The 20358-nt window shown below is 45.8% G+C and overlaps 1 protein-coding gene across 1 annotated transcript in view; it reads right to left on the bottom strand.

Moving 5' to 3' along the window:
- Positions 1 to 20358, bottom strand: part of armh3 (armadillo like helical domain containing 3) — a 193922-nt gene that overhangs the window by 128470 nt on the left and 45094 nt on the right. The window contains exons 13-15 of the mRNA XM_072479710.1: positions 7166 to 7241; positions 4351 to 4447; positions 1070 to 1171 (exon numbers count right to left, since the gene is read on the bottom strand). Coding sequence (XP_072335811.1) covers positions 1070 to 1171; positions 4351 to 4447; positions 7166 to 7241 — 275 coding nt within the window. The remainder of the gene's footprint in view (positions 1 to 1069; positions 1172 to 4350; positions 4448 to 7165; positions 7242 to 20358) is intronic.

The raw sequence follows: 20358 nt of genomic DNA on the forward strand, positions 1-20358 counted from the left end.
GAGAGCGACACGACGGTTTTCAGTCGGAGCCTGACATTAAAGAAATATGGTAGGATACAAAACAGGTTAGACGGACACATGCACATTCTAAGCTACGAGTGCACTGCTCACTATTTTAAGGCCTGTCCTGCTAGATGGTCTCATTATCAAACTGGCTTGCCCAGCACACAGTTAGCAGCAGGCCAGCTACCTTCGAGGTGAACAGGGCTGTGAGTTGTCTAGCCTCAAAGGGACCCACCGCCACCCAAAATTCTTTAAATGATACCACCTGGCTCCTCACAGTTCCGTGTTAACACTATGGACTATCCTTGACCAATGCTCGCCTCTGCCCCCCTGCTCTGGATTGCTGAAATTCCCCCTTTCTAAGGCTAGCATTTGACGACACAAGTGGCCTAAAATTGAAATCCCCCATGTCAGGAAGCTGTCCAGGGAGATCCAGCAAGGTTCCTGCTGTTTACCGGCCGCATGCAGTTGTGAACAGAGGCCCAATTTGGAGTGGGAATTATGCCCGGCTGCTCTGGCACCCAGTTCGTGTTGGGCTGCAATGCCGTTTTATTATCCGTTCATGGGATGGGCACCACCACTGGCAGAGCCACCACGCACTGCTCATCACAAAATCCCGACTGAGCACCGTTTGTTTGTGTGGTGCCGGTCCACCAACAATGCTATTGGATTGGGAGTTGCGGGATTTGATCCACAGAAGTGCAGAGGACACCAGAAAGTGTCTCTCACAAAAGACTGGATTCTGGAGGTCAATTAAAAATGACAAGATGGGAGAGATGTTTGTTGGACAAAGGTATCAAATGAAATGAATGAATGAAAATAGCTTGCCACAAGTAGGCTTCAAATAAAGTTACTGTGAAAAGCCCCTAGTCGCCACATTCCGGCGCCTGTTCGGGGAGGCTGGTACGGGCTGGTATCAAGAGGTATGGAACAACGGTAGGTAAATAGCATTTGGGTACAGATCGGTCATGATTGAATGGCAGAATAGATCAAAGAGTTTCTACGAGACACTGGTATTAAATAGGTTCCAAACTCTTTTATTTTGGTCATAATTTGCTTTCCTTACCTTTCGTATCCTGCATGACAATGGAGCAATACTTGAGGAAAGTGATGAGGAGATTACTGGTGTGCAGGTTGGGATCCAATGGAAGTTCTGAAGAATTCATTACTACAGCGGAAAGAGATAGGGATAAATTAAATGAAACACAATTCTACTTTAATGACCAGGGCTGTCTCCAGACTGTACCAAGTCATTCGATTGCAGTCAGCGCGGTATCTTGCACTGCTGCTGCACAGGAAAAGTGGTCATTCAAGCCAATCAATACGTGTGGGGTGTTCCTGCTCCACTTGACCCTGCTCACATCCTTCCTCATCTAACTGTCAGCATGACCCTCTATTCCCATCTCCCTCATAAGCTTCTCCTCAATTGCATCTTAATTATTCACCTCAACACTCCCTGTAGTAATGAGCTCCACACGCTTACCACTCTCTGGGGAAAGAAGTTTCTTCTGAATTCTCTGTTTGTGAAGAAACAAAATCCCAGTCCTAATTGTAGAATCCAACGAAGAGGCACACAGAAATGCACGGTAGGATAAAAATAACTCTGGTTTATTTAGGTGCACACAACTAACTCTTCTTGCACCCAGGTGGGGGTTTTATACTATGAGGTTTACCTTGTTAAGGATAAACTCGGCCCCATTTACCTGGGGGAGTTCACAATGTGGTGGTCACGGGGAAACGGATGGCGCATAGTCCGTGACTTCAGAGGTGGTCATAACACTAGCCCACCCACTCCCGCCAAGGTCCGGACAGATGTCCATCGGCTGTGGAGGAGGCCCATTCATCCTTTTGTAGAGGGGTCGGCCTTCTAGTGTCGACTGAGCAGGGCTGGGAGGTGTGTATCACACCGGCGATCGTTGTTTGCATGTGCGGCCGCTGAGGAGGGAGAGGCCCCTCCGGGAGCACGGGGACCCGGGGAGAGGCAGCTGGAGCGGGAGCAGGCAAGAGGAGGAGGCCGGGGCTGAAGGGCGGCCTGAAGCTGAGGCCGGGGTGAGGACCCGGGCAGCCATAGGAGAGGATACAGGATGAAGATGATGTGGACATAAAGGAAGATTATGATCACCCAAACAAATTTTCTAGAAGACTAGTAGTTTCAAACAAAGTGACACACAGGAACGCACAGTAAGAGAAAATTAACTCAGGTTTATTTAGGTACACACAACTCACCCCGAAGGGTCACCCTCCCTGACCTGCACCCAGGCCGGGGTTTTTATACAATGAGGTTCTCCCTTGTTAAGGGGAAACCCTGCCCCGTTTTGCCAAAGGAGTTCATACTCTGTGGTGGTCGTGGGGAAACGGATGGAACACAGTCTGCCACTTCCGAGGAGGTCATACCACTAATCTAGCTTCCTCTTCCTGGATCGTCCATATTCATAAAAATACACACATGATCCTGAAGGGTACTGACAGGGTGGATGTGGAGAAGATGTTTGCTCTAGTGGGACAATCTAGAGCTGGGGGTCACTGATTAAAAATAAGGGGTTCACCCATTTAAGACGGAGACGAGACAAAGCTTTTTCTCTCAGAGGGTCATGTGTCTTTGGAACTCACTTCCGGAAAAGGTGTTGGAAGCCAATGGCAGAGGTGGATAGATTATTGTTAAGCAAAGGGGTGAAAGGTTATCGTGGTAAGCAGAATGCAAATTAGAAGTTACTATCAGATCAAACATGACCTTATTAAATGGTTCAAGGGACTGAATGGTCTACCCCTGCTCCTCGTTCATATTCGTTACGTTGAATTGTGGAATGTAATAGTACAGGAGGCCATTCAGCCCAGCATGCCTATGCCAGCCCACTCCTCTCAGTATCACTCTCATTGCTCTTTCCCCGTAGTCCTGCAAATGTTTCCTTTTCAAGTATTAATCCAGCTCCCTTCTTACAGTCACTTCCACTGAAGCTGCTTCCTCTGCCCTTTCAGGCAGCACGTTCCAGATCACAAACTGCTGCTGAAGAAAAATTCTCATTTCCGCCGGACTTTGATCTTCAATCTGTGTCCTCTGGTTACCGAGTCTCCTGCCAATGGAAACAGTTCATTTTGCCTTTTTTTTTTTAAACTTCAGCTATGCAACCAGCCAATGTCAGGATCAAAGGAGTGTGAGACTCGCTAGACAATCTGGATAACCCTGGGAATCTGGTCAGGTAATATTTGCAGAGCTTTCCCTCAAGAGGTTGAGTTGTTTAGAGAGCAGAGCAGTGCAGAATGGAAGTAACTGGACTGATGGGTTGAATGGATCCTTGTTTTGGTATATGCAGATATACATTCAAACTGCTGGTGAGGGGCTTTTGGGAGCAGATATTTTCTGTGGAGGCGCAGTTCCCAGTGACACCATGGAAACAGCGCTGCGCTGTTCGGTTACATGATGGAATCGTCATTCAACATAACATGATGTCACCAAATCTGTACCAGGAAATGAAACTTGGCCACCAGTAACTCCAATCAAAACAACTTGGGATGCTTGCTCCCCTCGTTGCCCTCCTGCTCAGGTGGGTCACTGACAACCCCAGGGTTTTGCCAAACAGTATTAACCCAGTTGGGCTGTCTCTGCCAAGTCACCAGCAGAAGTGCTAAAACTGGCTTGATGGCTTGCTGGATGGGGCAGTGGGTTTTTTAAAAACTATTTTACAGGATGTGGGTATCATTGGTTCGGCCAGCATTCCTTGGCCATCCCTAATTGGCCTCGAGAATGTGGTGAGTGTCCTTCTTGAACCACTGCTTCACACATATTGACAGACACACAGACAGCCCACACACACAGACAGACAGACGGACACACGGACGGACACACGGACGGACACACGGACGGACACACGGACGGACACACGGACGGACACACGGACGGACACGGACACACGGACGGACACGGACACACGGACGGACACACGGACGGACGGACACACACACACACACACAGACGGACACACACACACACAGACGGACACACACACACACAGACGGACACACACACACAGACGGACACACACACACACAGACGGACACACACACACGGACACACACACACGGACACACACACACACAGACGGACGGACACACACACAGACGGACACACACACAGACGGACACACACACAGACGGGGACACACACAGACGGACACACACACAGACGGACACACACAGACGGACACACACACAGACGGACACACACACAGACGGACACACACAGACGGACACACACAGACGGACACACAGACAGACACACAGACAGACACACACCACCTTCAAGAAAGAAGGGGAGCAGTTACAGAAGTAAATAATTTCAGGAAGACTTGCCGTCTGATGAAGGAGACATGTTTCCCAAAGGCGTGGTCGGAGTTGTAGGCAGTGTTGGTGTTGTTGGAATACTAACCAGCCCCATATCTGGGTGGCTCTGAGTTTAATAAAAAACAACATTGCAATTAGAGACTTTATCCCAAATACCGGTAAATCCCTGCTTTACCAAACAAGTTCATTCTGTAAAAAAGGATTTTCCTTAAAAGCGACAAATATGTAGTTCACCCTGAGAATTATAGTAAAAAGTAATTCCCGGGAGGGAACGTTTCAGGTGGGCAGCACGGTAGCACAGTGGGTAGCATTGTTGCTTCACAGCGGTCCCAGGTTCGATTCCTGGCTTGGGCCACTGTCTGTGTGGAGTCTGCACGTTCTCCCAGTGTCAGCGTGGGTTTCCTCCGGGCGCTCCGGTTTCCTCCCGCAAGTCCTGAAAGACGTGGTGTTAGGTGAAATGGACATTATGAATTCTCCCTCAGTGTACCCGAACAGGCGCCAGAATGTGGCGACTAGGGGCTTTTCACAGTAACTTCATTGCAGTGTTAATGTGAGCCTACTCGTGACAATAAAGATTATTATAAAAAGCCTAATCGACTGAAAAAATAAACCAAAATAACACTCACCCCAAAAACTCAACCCAATCACTTTCATTCCAGAAAACCGGCTTTTCTGGTACATTGGCATTACGTAAATTCAGGATTTACCTGTACATATCAAAGAATCTTTACAGTAACAATTACTAATTTTTCAAGAAATGTAATTTCCAAATATGTTTTTCTTTTAATTGATGGTATTTATTTGTCAAAATCAGAGGCTGCATAAGGTTCAAGGACATCTCCCTTCACTAGTGGGACCCTGGGCTAACCTGCTGGTCAATGGACACCTGAGCTACCATTCACAGCCTATTTGGTTATGAACGGTAGCTGCACTGACATTCAAAACTAATCTCTTTCCTTTCCTTGCTTTCCAAATAAATAAATGGGGACTGGAAATGAAAGTGGAAAATTGGCTCCACAAGTTTCTGGAATGTAAAGATCCCATTAACATGTAGGCATTGAGGCCATTTACTCCTCACTGTGAGAAACTGCTCATATCCACCCGGCAATTGCATATGGCAGGCCAGTTCAAATCATGAGTTCACCATGTGGTGGAATCACAGACACATGTCCCAGCATTGTGTGGGGAAATGGCTACATGGATCGCCACATTGGCATGTGCGCTTCGATCATTCCTTGAGCGATGTCACCGGGAGGGGGTGCCAGACAAAGTGCTGCCCAAAATGGTAGGGCAGGTGAAGGAAGATTATGCATCGCACTGGCTGTGAAGGTGGAAGAAGGCCGCAGTAGGAAGGTGGTCCCTGTCATCGTGACTCAATTCGTCACCGAAAACTGACCACCAACCCATCAAGATCATTTGGACAACGATGAAGAGATGAGGAGGAATTTCTTCAGCCAGAAGGTGGTGAATCTGTGGAACTCTTTGCCGCAGAAGGTTGTGGAGGCCAAATCACTGAGTGTCTTTAAGATAGAGATATATAGGTTCTTGATTATTAAGGGGATCAGGGGTTATGGGGAGAAGGCAGGAGAATGGGGATGAGAAAATATCAGCCATGATTGAATGGTGGAGCATACTCGATGGGCCGAGTGGCCTAATTCTGCTCCTATGTCTTATGATCTTATGGTCTAATGGTAGCACCCCTGGGTGTTCATGTTAAACAAAGTAATGTGCAGGCTTCTACCAGGGTCCACCTGTCAAGTCCTGTAGCGATGGAGAACTTGCGAACCTTGGAGTCCCTAGTCAAGAATCTGCACGCAGGCGACAGATGCATGAAGGTTGTTGGACACTTGTGTTAGGCCAGACCTACGTCCCATCACCACATAGTGGAATCACAGACACAGATCTGCGTCCATCGTGGTCACGGGGAATCACAGACTCATGTCCTATTATCATGCAGAGGAAATCACAGACACAGACACCTGTCCTGTCGCTATGAACCGGAGAAGGCGATAGTGGACAGGTTACCAATATTGAATGTGCAAGAGGCCAGAATGAAAGGAGCACAGAGATCTCAGTGAGCTGGAGGAGGTTACAGAGCTAGGGAGGGTTCGGCTACAAGGCATTGCCAGATCAGAAGTCAATGTAGGTTAACGAGCACAGGATGATGGGTGAATGGGACTTGTTAAGTTAAAGACAGGCAGCAGAGTTTTATACGAGTTGAAGTTTATGGAACGTGGAGAATGGGAGACCAAGCTCCAGGTGCACAAGCTGTCCTCTTTATACCTCCCCCAAGTTTTTGTACATAAGTGAATGCATCACGTAATGTGGCTGTGGAGGTGAGAATGGGCAAATCTTATCTTCACTGACCACTCGTACAGAATAGCCAGTGCTTGACTGGCACTCTACGTGTCCCATTCCAATACCTTCACCCCTCCTGTTCTGAAGCTGCTGATTCAGACTCTGGTAGGAGCTTCACAAATGCTTCTCATCCAAGTGGCTATTCTTCATCTGTGAATCCAGACATCCAGGCTATTCCATCTTGGGAGGCCACGTAGAAAGGCAGAGATGACATGCAGTTACTTTGGGACAGTGTTTGAAAAAAGGAATCCTGGCTGATTTACCATTTCTTAGTCATGGGCCAGTGAGACCTATCAGAGCGCATCACTGCTGCCGCGGTGACCAAGGCCAGCTAGCGCAGTCGGGGGGTACTGAGCCATTTGACTTCGTTAAATGAAACAGTATACGGACTCTATTGGGAGAGCCGCTTCTGTAGGTATCAGAAAATACGGTTAGGTTGGGCTCAGAACAACGTTAGCGTGCTCACCTGTGCTAATACTGTGATGAAGTTTCTGTTTAAGTGAACAGCTTCGTACAATGCCAGCAGGATAGCCTCATTAGTCCTAATCAGGAAAAGCACACGAACAATCAGCAGTTGAACAAAGATAGCACTTCCTATTCAACGACAATTTGCATTTAGAGTCCTTAACATGGTGAACCACCACAAGACAGCGCACAGGAATGGTATCAGACAACAATCGACAGCCAACCACATAAGGAGATGTGAGGATAGGTGATCAAAAGCTTAATCAAAGAAGGAGGTTCTGAGGAACATCTTAAAAGGAGGAGAGAGGCAGAGAGGTTTGGGAAGGAAATACCAGAGCTTCGGGCCTTGCCAGCTAAAGGTACGGTCACCAATGTTGGAGCAATTAAAATTGCGGGGTTCACGAGAGGCCAGAATTGACGGAGCACAAGGTTCTCCAGCTTGTAGAGCTGGAGGAGTTTAGAGATAGGAAGTGACTGTTGCTCATCTTCATGCTTTAACTGATTCTTTTTCCAGACTCAGTTTAAACGGTACCCTGTATGTAGTGTGCAATTCCGTTACTATTTTCAGTCCAGATATACTTTTGCTGCACAATGTTAAATTCCATTTCCGAGGGTGGCACGGTGGCCTAGTGGTTAGCACAACTGCCTCACGGCGCTGAGGACCCGGTTCGATCCCGGCTCTGGGTCACTGTCCGTGTGGAGTTTGCACATTCTCCCCGTGTCTGCATGGGTCTCACCCCCACAACCCAAAGATGTGCAGGGTAGGTGGATTGGCCACGCGAATTGCCCCTTATTTGGGGAAAAAAGAATTGGGTACTCTAAATTTATTTATTTTTAAATTCAATTTCTGATCCCCCGACTCAATCTGACTGACTATCCCCCTCTTCCTCAGAACATCCTGCTTTCCCATACAACATAGTACTGCTTTAACGTCCCACTCTCAGCCAACATAAACAGATTAATTGGCCAATCATCTAATGCTTGGGATCCTGCTGTGCCTTCAAATGGCTGCCAAGTTTGCCAGCATGACTATGCTAATTATCCCGAGGCATTTATGAGACTTGGCGAACTATTTTACAAATACAATATTTTTCTGTTTTTTTAATGTGCAAATTTAAGATCGATTACTTTCTATACCTTTGAGCTCATCATTTATTCATTTGGTGAAAAGGACAAAACCCCAGATGGAGACTTGACCTGTGGCACTACTCGGCAACAAGCATTAATCACAATTTAGTTATCCTATTACTTTAAGGATCTATGAACTTGTTTAAAACGTCTGCTTTCTCCCATTCTAAAGACTTGTTAGCCTCAAGTCTCTTGTGAATGACCTTAATAATTCCAATAATTCTTATGCTGCAGCGCTGCTTTACAGAGAGATTACATTCAGTGCCCAAGGGCTGTGTGAACATTGTACCATAAACTTCATCTCCTCTGTCCTTCACCCATCCATGATCACACAATTGGTGTCTTCTCCCAAGGTCCTCATTTCTGACCTCTTGAGCACCCTGATTTCCTTTGTTCCAAGATTGGTGGCTGGGTTATATACAAAAAAAAAAAAACTTGACCAACCCTTTGATTACACTCTTTGGGGATGGCTTTCCGATTGGTTGGATGGCACAGGAATTAACATCATTAAGGGACTTTTCCTATTTTGCACATCTGGACTTATCATTTACGTACTAATGTTGCTGATCAGATACTTTGGCTAATGCATGTCTACTCATAGTGCCCCACCAATCCACATGGTTCATATTTATTCATATGCACCACTAGCCAATAACATCAATGCCTGAATTAAGAGCTCCTGCAGGCCCATTCCAGGATATACAGGTAGATTACATCACCCATCCTAAATGTCAACAATACAATGACGTCCTCGTAATAGTGGATAAATTCTCCAGATGGGTGGAAGCTGCTCCAGCTAGAAGAGGGACAGCTGCCCATACAGCCGGTGAATTTATCTACAGAAAACCAAGATTCAGCGCAAGATTGGTTCAGTCATATATTCAATAAGTTATTGTGTTTGATATTTTAAAATAAATGTTTAAAATTAGCCTGGAAATTAAAACTTCAGACAATGTGGAAGCTGTTTCACACAACTCTGATTAAAAGCAAATCTACATTCCAAGAGAACACATCACTCTAAGACACTTGATAACGGGAATTTGGCAGCAATCCAACTTTTACTCCCAGTCCATTTGAGTAACATATATGAAAAACGTTTAGAGATGCAAATGGTATCATTCCAATTTATCCACCCACTATATGCCCTTTTTGTCTCTGCAAGAAAATTAACCCTTTCAACAGGCTTTTGTGTTTAATACAGAAGATGTCAAACTTGGCAATTCACATCCAATACAACGTTTTTTTAAAACTTGACCGACACTTTGACTACACTTTTTGGGGTTGAGTTTCCAATTGGTTGGGTGGCACAGGAATTATCATAAAGGGACTTTTCCTATTTTGCATATTTGGACTTATCATTTACGTACTAATGTTGCTGATCAGATACCTTGGCTAATGCATGTCTACTCATAGTGCCCCACCAATCCACATGGTTCATATTTATTTATATGCACCACTAGCCAATAACATCAAAATGGAAAGTTTTTGTTGAACTATTATTTACTGCATTATTATTCATTTATTTGAATGTATTATTAACATATTGTATAATTTATTAACACTGAATCAGTAGTATCAAATTTGATTAATTTATTAATTGTTATTCTTTATTATAATAATTATTGCTGAAATGCTTTTAATGCAATGCTTATCCACTCTATTGTTTAAAACTGCAATGACAATATGAATGAGTTATTCTTTGCGCTTTTACTTATCCTATCGCATTAATAATGTCTTTTATCTTGTGATAATATCACTTATTCTTTCGATTTATCAAAAGGGCCGACTGTAGAAGCCAGCTATTTTCTATCGGTAAAAGATAGCTATTTAGCATTACGCCCCGAGTCTATTAAATACCATTTTAAAACTCACCCATAACCTCAGGTCATTTCAAAACACACATTCAGCATTTCAGAACATAGCTGCAAACAGAACACAGAACAACAGAATTCCTTTGCAGCTAACAAATACAATTCCAAGATAAAGTAACCCAAGAACAAGGCAAGCTCCCATGGCAACAGCATAGAGGCCATTGTCCTAACGAGCAAGTTTATGCAATAAGGAAGCCGAATAGCATTCCATAGCTCATACAAGAATACATTTTAGGTTAATGTTGCCTATTAATGACAGACGGCTGAGCATCGAATCAAACTTATTTGATTCTAACCCAAATCAATTAGGATTACATCAGGATATAGCTAGATGGCTAAAGTCTGATATGATTTAGTATAACCGTGGTAGATCGTACGGTCATTTTTTTCTTCATGAATCAATCTATACTTTGACTTAACGCTGTCTTTCTGTCTTTCATATTTCATTTTCTGACTTTGACTTTTTGAAGTTATTGCAAGCTGTTTTCCGTAAGCAAGAAAATCATTTCTGTATTACTTGAAAGTTGAATTGTCTACAAGATTGCTTCGATTGAGTCCTTTGTTAGCTGGACTTATTAGAGAATAAGACTTTAAATGATTCTCAATTGTAATCAATACAGACAAATAAAACAGATTCTTATTTGCACCTGAGAAGTTTTAACTCAAATTTCTACTGAGTTTTAGTGATCGCAAAGTGCCGCTAAATCCGCATGGTAGATCTTACAGGTTGCCAGTTTCCTGGGTGCTAAACTGGGGCACTCTCTTCCCAAACCTCTGCATCTCCCTTCCCTGCTTTAAGATGCTGCCTTTCAACCTAACGTTTTGAACAAGCTTTTAGCCATCTGTCCTAAAACCTCTTCATACGGTTGTGTTGAATTTTGTTTTATAATGCTTTTGTGATGTTTAATTACACAGAATGCACTATATATAAATACAAGTTGTGAATCAAATGACCTGCAATGCCTCCTTAACCCCTCCTTGTATTGATCTTGGGCGGCAGGGCGGCACAGTGGTTACCGCTACTGCCTCACAGCCTCAGGGTCCCGGGTTCAATTCCGGCCTTGGGTGACTGTGTGGAGTTTGCACTTTCTCCCCGCATCTGCGTAGGTTTCCTCTGGGTGCTCCGGTTTTCTCCCCTTTTGCACAGTCCAAAGGTGTGCAGGTTAGGTGGATTGTCCACGATAAATTGCCCCTTAGTGTCCAAAAGGTTTGCGGGGGAGGTTACGGGGATATGGTGGAGGCGTGAACCTAAGTAGGGTGTCCTTTCCAAGGGCTGGTGCAGACTCGATGGGCCGAATAGCTTCCTTTTGCACTGTAAATTCTATGAAAATGTATCAATCGGCCTCACAATGGCTAGTTTCCAACAGTCCATTCAAGTCTCATTATTCTGATCAGGGTCAAGGGGTGGGGGGAGTGTTCTTTTTACTCAGCTAGGCTTGTGAATCTTGCAAGTGCATCTTTCAATGTCTTCATCTCACATCGAACTGCTTCTAACATTCATTGTTCTCACAACCCTACATGTCATGTTACGCGCATAGAGGAACAAGAGGCAGAGTACAATGAGGGCAAGTGTGAAGTCATTCACTTCGATAGTAAGAATAGAAAAGCAGAATTTTTTTTTTTAAAGTGTGAAACTTATAAAGATTGATGTTCTGAGGGACTTGGTGTACAAGCAAACAAAATTAGCATGCAGGTGCAGCAAGCAATTAGTCTCTGTTCACACTGCCCTTTGCACGAGGCATGAAACAGACAAACAAACAAATTAGGAGCAGAAATAGGTCATTCAGCTCCACAAACCTGCTCCGCCATTTAATAAGATCATGGCTGATCAGACTGTGACCTCCCACTTTCTGCCCATTCCCGATACGCTTCGTCTCCCTCGTTAGCCAAGAATCTATCTCATCAACCCTGGCTCCGTCACTCTGGGGGACAGCTCCAAAGTTTCAGGACCCTCGGAGGAAAGATTCCTCCCGAGTTCTGTCTTAAAACTGTGTCCCCTAGTTCTGATCTCTTTAATAAAGGGAAACATCCTCTCAGTATCCACCTTGTTAATTCCCTGCAGGATCTTACATGTTTCTAAAGGTCACCTCTCATTCTTCTAAACTCCAATGGATACAGGCACAACCTGTCCAACCTTTCCCGAGAGGGTAAACCTTTCCCCCTCTCAGGAATCAGTCGAGGAAACCGCCTCCGAATGCAATTATGTCCTTTCTTAAGTAAGGAGACAGGAACTGTACTCAGTACCCTAGAGGTGGTCTAACCAGTGCCCTGTACAACTGCAGCAAAATATTCCTACTGTTTTATTCCATTCCACTAGCAACAAACGCTGACATTCCATGCATTCCTGCTCACCTGCTGTGCCTGCATACTAACATTTTATGATTCATGTATCTCAGAGTTCTGCAAACTCCCTCCATTTAGATAATATATTTCCCACTGTTACCAGACTTCAAAATGACCCTTTCATTGCCTGTCAGACATCCTCTCTACTAAGTAGTACTACACTCCTGTATGCTTCATCCGATGCCTGTGTCTATGTATTTACATTGTGTATTTTATGTTTGCCCTATTATGTTTCTTTTCATGTACGGAATGATCAGTTTGTGCTGCACGCAGAACAATACTTTTCACTGTACCTCGGTACACGTGACAATAAACAAATCCAATCCAATATGTTGCGTTTCCGTTCTCCCTGCCAAAGTGGAGAAGTTCACATTTTCCTGGACTATATTCCATCTGCCAAAATTTTGCCCACTCGATTAACTTTTCTATGTCCCTTTCCAGCCTCCTTACGTCCTCCTCACAACTTACTTTCCGACCGATCTTTGTGCCATCAACAAATTTAGCAAATGCACAATTAAGTCATTGTAAATAGCTGAGGCCCCAGCATTGATCCCTGTGGCACGCCACTCCTTTCATCTTTCCAACCCAAAATTGTTCCATTAATGCCTGCTCTGTTTCCTGTTAGCTAAGCAATCTTCTGTCCAAGCTAATATGCTATAATGGGGCAGCACGGTGACACAATGGTTAGCACTGCTGCCTCACAGCGGCAGGAACCCGGGATCGATTCCCGCTTTGGGTCACAGTCTGTGTGGAGTTTGCACGTTCTCCCCGTGTCTGCGTGGGTTTCATCCCACAGTCCAAAGATGTGCTGGTCAGGTGGATTGGCCATGCTAAATTGCTCCTTAGTGTCCAAAGAAGATGTGTAGATTAAGTCAAGGAGTGTCACCGTCAGGACCCCTGTTAAGGAGGGAGTTTCCTGATCAGGAATCCCTGTTAAAAAGGGAGTTTCACCATTGGGACCCCTGTTAAAGAGGAAGTTTCACCATCAGGACCTCCTGTTAAAACAGAGTATTGCCATTAGGATTTTGTTTGAAGCCCAGTTTTAAAGAATTTTGATTCAATGGTAATCTCCTACTTGTCTTTTTTAGTCTGTTTGTAACTGCTGATTATATCATCAGGGTCAGTAGCTTTGAAGGGCTGTACAGCTTTACATTGTGAAAGGGCTATTGTGTGACACGTGCTTCATACTGATTCACCCTCAGGTTAACTACTGTAGCAGAGTTAATGTTAATTGAACTCCCCCACACTGCCAATCTCAAGCCTCCGAGGCACATGCCCGACATCAATCTGCATTTTCATAGAATCATAGAATTTACAGTGCAGAAGGAGGCCATTCGGCCCATCGAGTCTGCACCGGCCCTTGGAAAGAGCACCCTACCCAAGCCCACACCTCTACCCTATCCCCGTAACCCCACCCAACCTTTTTGGACACTAAGGGCAATTTATCATGGCCAATCCACCTAACCTGCACATCTTTGGACTGTGGGAGGAAACCCACGCAGACACGGGGAGAACGTGCAGACTCCGCAGACAGTGGCCCAAGCCGGGAGTCGAACCCGGGACCCTGGAGATGTGAAGCAACTGTGATACCATGCTGCCCATTTTCTCTCTCTCTCACACACACACACTCTCTCCTCATTCCCTTCCTCCCCTGAATCTGTGGATTCGCACTGGGGTACGGTTACCCAGACATAGGCAGCTACCTAACACTTTACCCAAATGGCCACTCATATTCGAAGCAAGACTGCGAATTGACTGAGTCAAGGCTATTTCTCTTGTGATATCGTACCAGGCTGGGGATTGTGATAGGTGGGGTGAAGTTCACCCAGTTCAATACTTCACACAGTTGTCCAAATGGAAAAAAATGGAACGTTTATTTAGAGGTCTTCAGATACTCAGCACAACAGAAAATCAAGGAAAAAGACACCGAGCTCTTCTCTGAGCCAAACTTTATTTAAACCTGCGCAGCTAATCCATTTCCCAGGGGAAACTCAACAGTACAGAACAGCGATAGTTCTTCAGGTGGGCAAGGCAAGAGGCAAGGTCAAAACACGGACAAAAAGGAGATCAGAGTGTGTTCCCAGGCAGGCCAAGTTCAATCTAAATCAGGGTTTTTGTCGAGTCCAAGGTCAGCCAGTGTGCACACAGCAAATTCTTCACCCTCCAAGGCACCTTCCTTCCCTTCAAGTTGGATTCCACCTCTAACAAGACTCAGTGCTCTGCTTATATGGTCTGCTAAGGCCACACAGCTGATCCTAGTTGCACTGATTCCTGTTAGAGATTTTCCTCAGTCCACCTTGTGACCTCCTGTGGCCATCTTGGTGGGGGCTCTATCCAGAAACTGGATGGTATGAGAGAAATAGCACCCTTCTAGTGCACAGCCCCAGAGGCACCACATAGGGCACCGTTTGTACCTTAATTTGCTTGCAAAAGTCTGGCGTTTTAAAAAAAAAATCATTTACAGCCATCGCTGGTTAGGCCAGCATTTATTGCCCATCCCTAATTGCCCTTCAGAAGGTGGTGATGAGCTTCCTTCTTGAACCACTGCAGGTTCAGGTTCAGGTACATCCACTGTGCTGTCAGGATGGACCAGATTCTCCGACCACATCAGAAATGTGGCGCCCCATATAAGCCGAAGGGTAATACCGTGTATTGGTACAGCTCATTTGGTGAGTGATGGCGGTCTTCTCTTTGGCATCTTTACCCAGTTGGAATAATCCTTTGTCAAGTCCAGGGTGCTAATAAATGTCGAAGTGTGCACAGCTGTTGCATTAACTCATCTACTCGAGGTGTGGGGTTGGCTTCAAACCGAGAAATGACATTCAGTTTTCAGAAATTGTAACAAAACGTTATAGCCCCATCTATTAGGAACAAGCACTATCGGGCTAGACCACTCACTGTGCATCTTCACCTCTTTCCTGATGGCTTCCCACTGTGCCTCAGGGATCCGGTAGGGCAGTCATCGCACCTTCTGTCCTAGTTGGGTGAAAATCTTATGTTCTAGGATGTGTGTTTTACCTGGAAGACTTGAAAATATATCCTTATTCTGGGATACAAACTCACGTATATCTTGCCTTTGAGGTGATGTGAGGTCTCCCATTTGCATGATACTTCACAAACGACAAACATTAAGAATGGTAATAAGTGGTCCCAGTTCCTTCCATACTTCTTCACAATGTTTCGTAGCACTCTCTTAAGTGCCTTATTGAATCGCTCCACAGTTTGCGGGTCGTAAATTGACGTCCTCACCTGGTGTATGCAGAAGAGACAACATCCTTCCTTCATCACTTGAGACATGAACAGGGTTCCTTGGTCTGAGAGGATCTTCTTCGGGATGCCAACTCTGGAAAACATCACAAGCTCCCTGGCAAATACTAACTGTGGGTTACAGATAATCCATTAATTACTTGCATGTTTGCCCAGGAATAACTGATTTATGTTCTCCAGCTGAGCGGTTCCAAACTCCCTCCCGTCTTCCCCTCACCTCAAGTCCAGGCAGTTCCTCTGTTGAGAGGACATCTTCACGCTGATCTTCAGGAGAGCTCCACTCTGCATCCCCTAGTCAGGCCACAGCATCTGATGCAGTACCCTCGGGCTGCTCCCATAGTGACTGGAACAAGGCCAATCCCGACCAATCGAAACTTGACATGGCAAGTGCTTTACAACACCAACCTTGGCCTGGTAATCCCCTTGGGGTGTTTGAAAGTTGCAGTGTGGGGTGAGTCCGGGCATCCCCCACACACATGATCACCAAGGTCTCTGCTCCTTCTGACAAAAGGAATGTCTTTGAGCACCAAGCCCGGGTCCACCAGAGTTACCATGCTCCGAGTCCAAGATGGCTTCTACGACTCTCTTCCACATGCAGTATTTGGGGGTACAGGATTGGTGGTGCTATAAGCTACAATGAGGTCACAGTCCATATCTTTGTGGTCACTCTGGGGGGTACATTGACCACCCAGGTGTCCCACATCCCTACATGCGAAGCATTGTCTCGTCTCTGTCTCCTCCGTCACCTTCTGCTATCGCGGTGCAGTGAAAGCGTGGTCCGAGTTGGACTCCGTTCTGAGAGACACGGTTTCCTGGCCGGCTCTTTGGCAAAGGCTCCGGATGGTGTCATTGGGGAACCACACACTTTGGTTCGAGCCCTATTTCCTACAGTATGTTTCTCCTTTCACCCTGCCTTCATTACTCCTCCTGTTGTTTGATGAATGCCACTGCTTAATCCACCAAACGGGGATTACTTTGGCTCACCGATCTCCTGTCCAGCGGCAAAGTCCTGAGGAAGCGATCCAGGACGTCACTTTGCACAACTTGTCCAGGGCTGAGCTCCTCTGGTATTCCTGGACCAAATGTATGAGATCAAACACCTGAGATCAACACCTTTGTCTTCCTGGTATAAAAATAATAATCTGTATTACTGTCACAAGAAGGCTTACATTAACACTGCAATGACGTTACTGTGAAAATCACCTAGTCGCCACATTCCGGCGCCTGTTCGGGTACACTGAGGGAGAATTCAGAATGTCCAAATTACCTAATAGCACATCTTTCAAGGCTTGTGGGAGGAAACCAGAGCACCCGGAGGAAACCCACGCAGACACAGGGAGAATGTGCAGACTCCACACAGACAGTGACCCAAGCCGGGAATCGAACCTGGGACCCTGGCACTGTGAAGCAACAGTGCTAACCATTGTGCTACCGTGCGTCCACACAGTATATACCCAGGCATGGAAGCGCTGAGCTTGGGTAGCAGTTATTAGTCATTAGTCCTAGCCACCCTAGGATCTCTTCCGCCAGTGGCTCGTAATCCTGAGCCGTTTCCTCCTCCATGTCATAATAAGCCTTCTGGGCTTCGCCGGCCAAATATGGGGCAATAATTCCAGCTCACTGTTCTTGTGACCCGGTATTCCTGTTCGTTGTCTGCTCAAATATCCTCAGGAAAACCTCAACACCGTCTGCCTCACTCACCTTTTGCAGACTGGCACCTCCTGAAACTGCAGGGTTAGGTTGCGTTGTCCGACTGGCAAACTAAGCTGTGAAGTTAATGGAGTTCAGCCTGTCGTCGCCGCTGACTCTTCCTTTGCTCTCACAGCAACAAGCGATTAGTCTCCGCTCGAGTGGCTTCTTGCAGCGTTCGGAGAGCCTCATGTTGGGCCGGTGTAGCCTGGGCAAGTTGTTGTATTAGGGCTTGTTATTGAACTGAGTTTCCCTGGATTCTCAGCCAACTGTGATGTCGCAAGGGGCTGGGGACTGTGATGGGTCGGGCGAGTTCACGCAGTTCAATAACTCACACTGTTGTCCCAATGCAAAAAAAAGGAATATACGCATACGGAAAAAAAGGAAATAAACACTTTGCTCTTCTCTGAGTCTAACTTTACACAGAGTTTATCCCTATTTAAACCTGGACAGCTAATCCCAGCACATGCCCCCTGGTGGCACCACACTCTGTGGACAGGTCACACATCTAATCCAGACCCTCTCCTCAACCTAATGTCCGGTCACAGAGTGATCAGGGACAGGGAAATCCCTGGCTCTGTTCTTTTCTTACTCCTTCTAAAGCAGAGGAACATTAAAAATATCAACTTGCATTTATAGAGTAGCATTAATCTAGTAAAACCTTCCAAAGGCGATTCATTCTCCCAAGGAGAACTATCAGAAAAAAAACAACACTGAGCTCCATACGGAGATATTAAGACAGGAAATCCAGAGCGTGGTCAAAGAGGAAGGTTTAAATGATCCGAGTTCAAGGGGAGAGAGGTGGAGGGACGATGAGGTTTAGGGGTTAAGTTCCAGGCAGCCACGAGGGAAATTTCCACTTCACCTGCTGGCCCTGCTGCTATTAGTTACGGCTTTACCAAGCATGGGGCGTTTCTGGTCTGTGGTGTTCAAGTACCACGCAGGCGAGTGTATTAACCAAATGATACACCAGGGCTTTTGGAGAATTTCTTGGCTTACTGTCAGTCGTCCCAGTCTTGCAAGCAGTTTCTGTAAAGTACTCTGATCTGTGCTGCCAGAACAGGGCTGCCTATGACGCAAGGTCAGTGACCCTGCACACTCAGCAAGAAGTCCAATTGATGAGAGGCCAGGTGCGATAATGTTTTATAAACCCCTCTTTCACCCAGTCCCTGGTGTGTGTGATTTCTGAAAAAAATCATTCTCAGGATGTAGTCATTCCTGGAAAGGCAGGCATTCATACCCAGAGAAGGCAATGAACCGATGTTTGGAATGGGTGATGACAATTTTTTATAACCTGTGTCCTTGCTGGATCACAGCAGAACCATTCACAGTTAACCACATAAATATCAGACCAGGAAACAGCAGCAGGTTTTCCTCTTTAGAGGAGGTTTTGTTTTATTCCTTCGTGTGACATGAGCATCACTGGCAAGGACAGAGGTAAATGCCCATATATGATCACGTGACTGAGGGTTTAGACTGAAAACCTATGTTCCTACTGCAAACCCATTATCTCCATTCCCATTCCCAACTAGAGCTTTAACTACTTCCAAAGAGATCTGGAAAATCGCCTCAGTCTGGGCCTATTTAGCACCCACTGCTGTGAAGGAATAATAGCTTTGTCTAATCTTTAGTTTCAATTTAGTCTCCTCTAGTCCTTGCTTGTAGCCCAATTAAAGCCGACAAATGTTTCGTGAAACTTTTGTTCTCGCTGTCTCGGGGCTCTGTCACAGAGTTTGATGAGCCCAAGACCTTTCCCTCAATTACCTTGCCCTCTCCAAGTTGTTCAATGTGTGATCAACGCAGTACATCAGGGGTTCAATTGTATTTCTGATTAGGCGTGGAGAGGAAAAGGGAAAACAAGTAGTTCCAGAACCCAATTTTCATTAAATATCTGTCAGTTGTACTGACGGCAGAGACAGAGCAGAGTGGGGTGATTTATTATATGTCAGAGCCAGAGATGGTGAGTTCGAAACAGTCAATGATGCTGCAGGAAGACTGTCTGCCTCCATTTTATATTACTACACTCTGGCATTCTTTAATTCCCCAGCAGCTGTGGCTCAATGGCGTGGGTCAGGTCCACTCCAACAGTCTGAGCACAAATCCCAGACCACATTCCCAGTGCAGTACAGAGGGCGTGCTGCAGTGTCGGAGGTGCAGAGGCATTAAACAGACTTTCTGCTCGTGGGGTCATACAAAATCCCATGGCCACTATTTGAAAGAGTTCTTCCTGTGCCCTAGTCAATACTTATCCCTCAGTCAACATCATTGAAACAGAATATCTAGCCATTATCACACTGTCGTTTTTGGATGTTTGCTGTGTGCAAATTATCTACCTTGTTTCCTACACTAAAACAGTGATTACAGTCTAAAGTTACTTCACCAGCTGTGGCTATCCTGAGGTTGTGAAAGACATGGTTTTAGCAAAGCTTTTTACCGCCCCCCCCCCCCCCACCCCCCCCCCCCACCCCCCACCCCCCCCCCCCCACCCCCCACCCCCCCCCCCCCCCACCCCCCCCCCCCCCCCCCCCACCACCTGTGTGACGGCTGATCATTAACAGAATATTTATTCTTTAAACCTCTCCACAATCTCAACTTTCTCCGGAACATATTAACTCATACCTGAGTTTAGCTGCAAAGGTTTGGGATCTTATCAATGATATCCTCCTGTGTGAACTGACAGAGTGAATGCTGGAAAGCTATCCGACTATGGAGGGCATCAGCAATGAGTCCAGATCCATCCTCAAACCCACTCCCGTCTGCACATTTACTAAAGGGTCACGGTCACAACATTGGTTGGGATTGTGGTCGCTGACAAAGTCAGTGACACTGCACAAGAGTAACCTCATAACCTGAATTTATATAGCACCTTTAACATGGTCAAATGTTCCCAAGTGCT

Source organism: Scyliorhinus torazame, chromosome 16, assembly GCF_047496885.1.
Source record: "Scyliorhinus torazame isolate Kashiwa2021f chromosome 16, sScyTor2.1, whole genome shotgun sequence".
Classification (NCBI taxonomy): domain Eukaryota; kingdom Metazoa; phylum Chordata; class Chondrichthyes; order Carcharhiniformes; family Scyliorhinidae; genus Scyliorhinus; species Scyliorhinus torazame.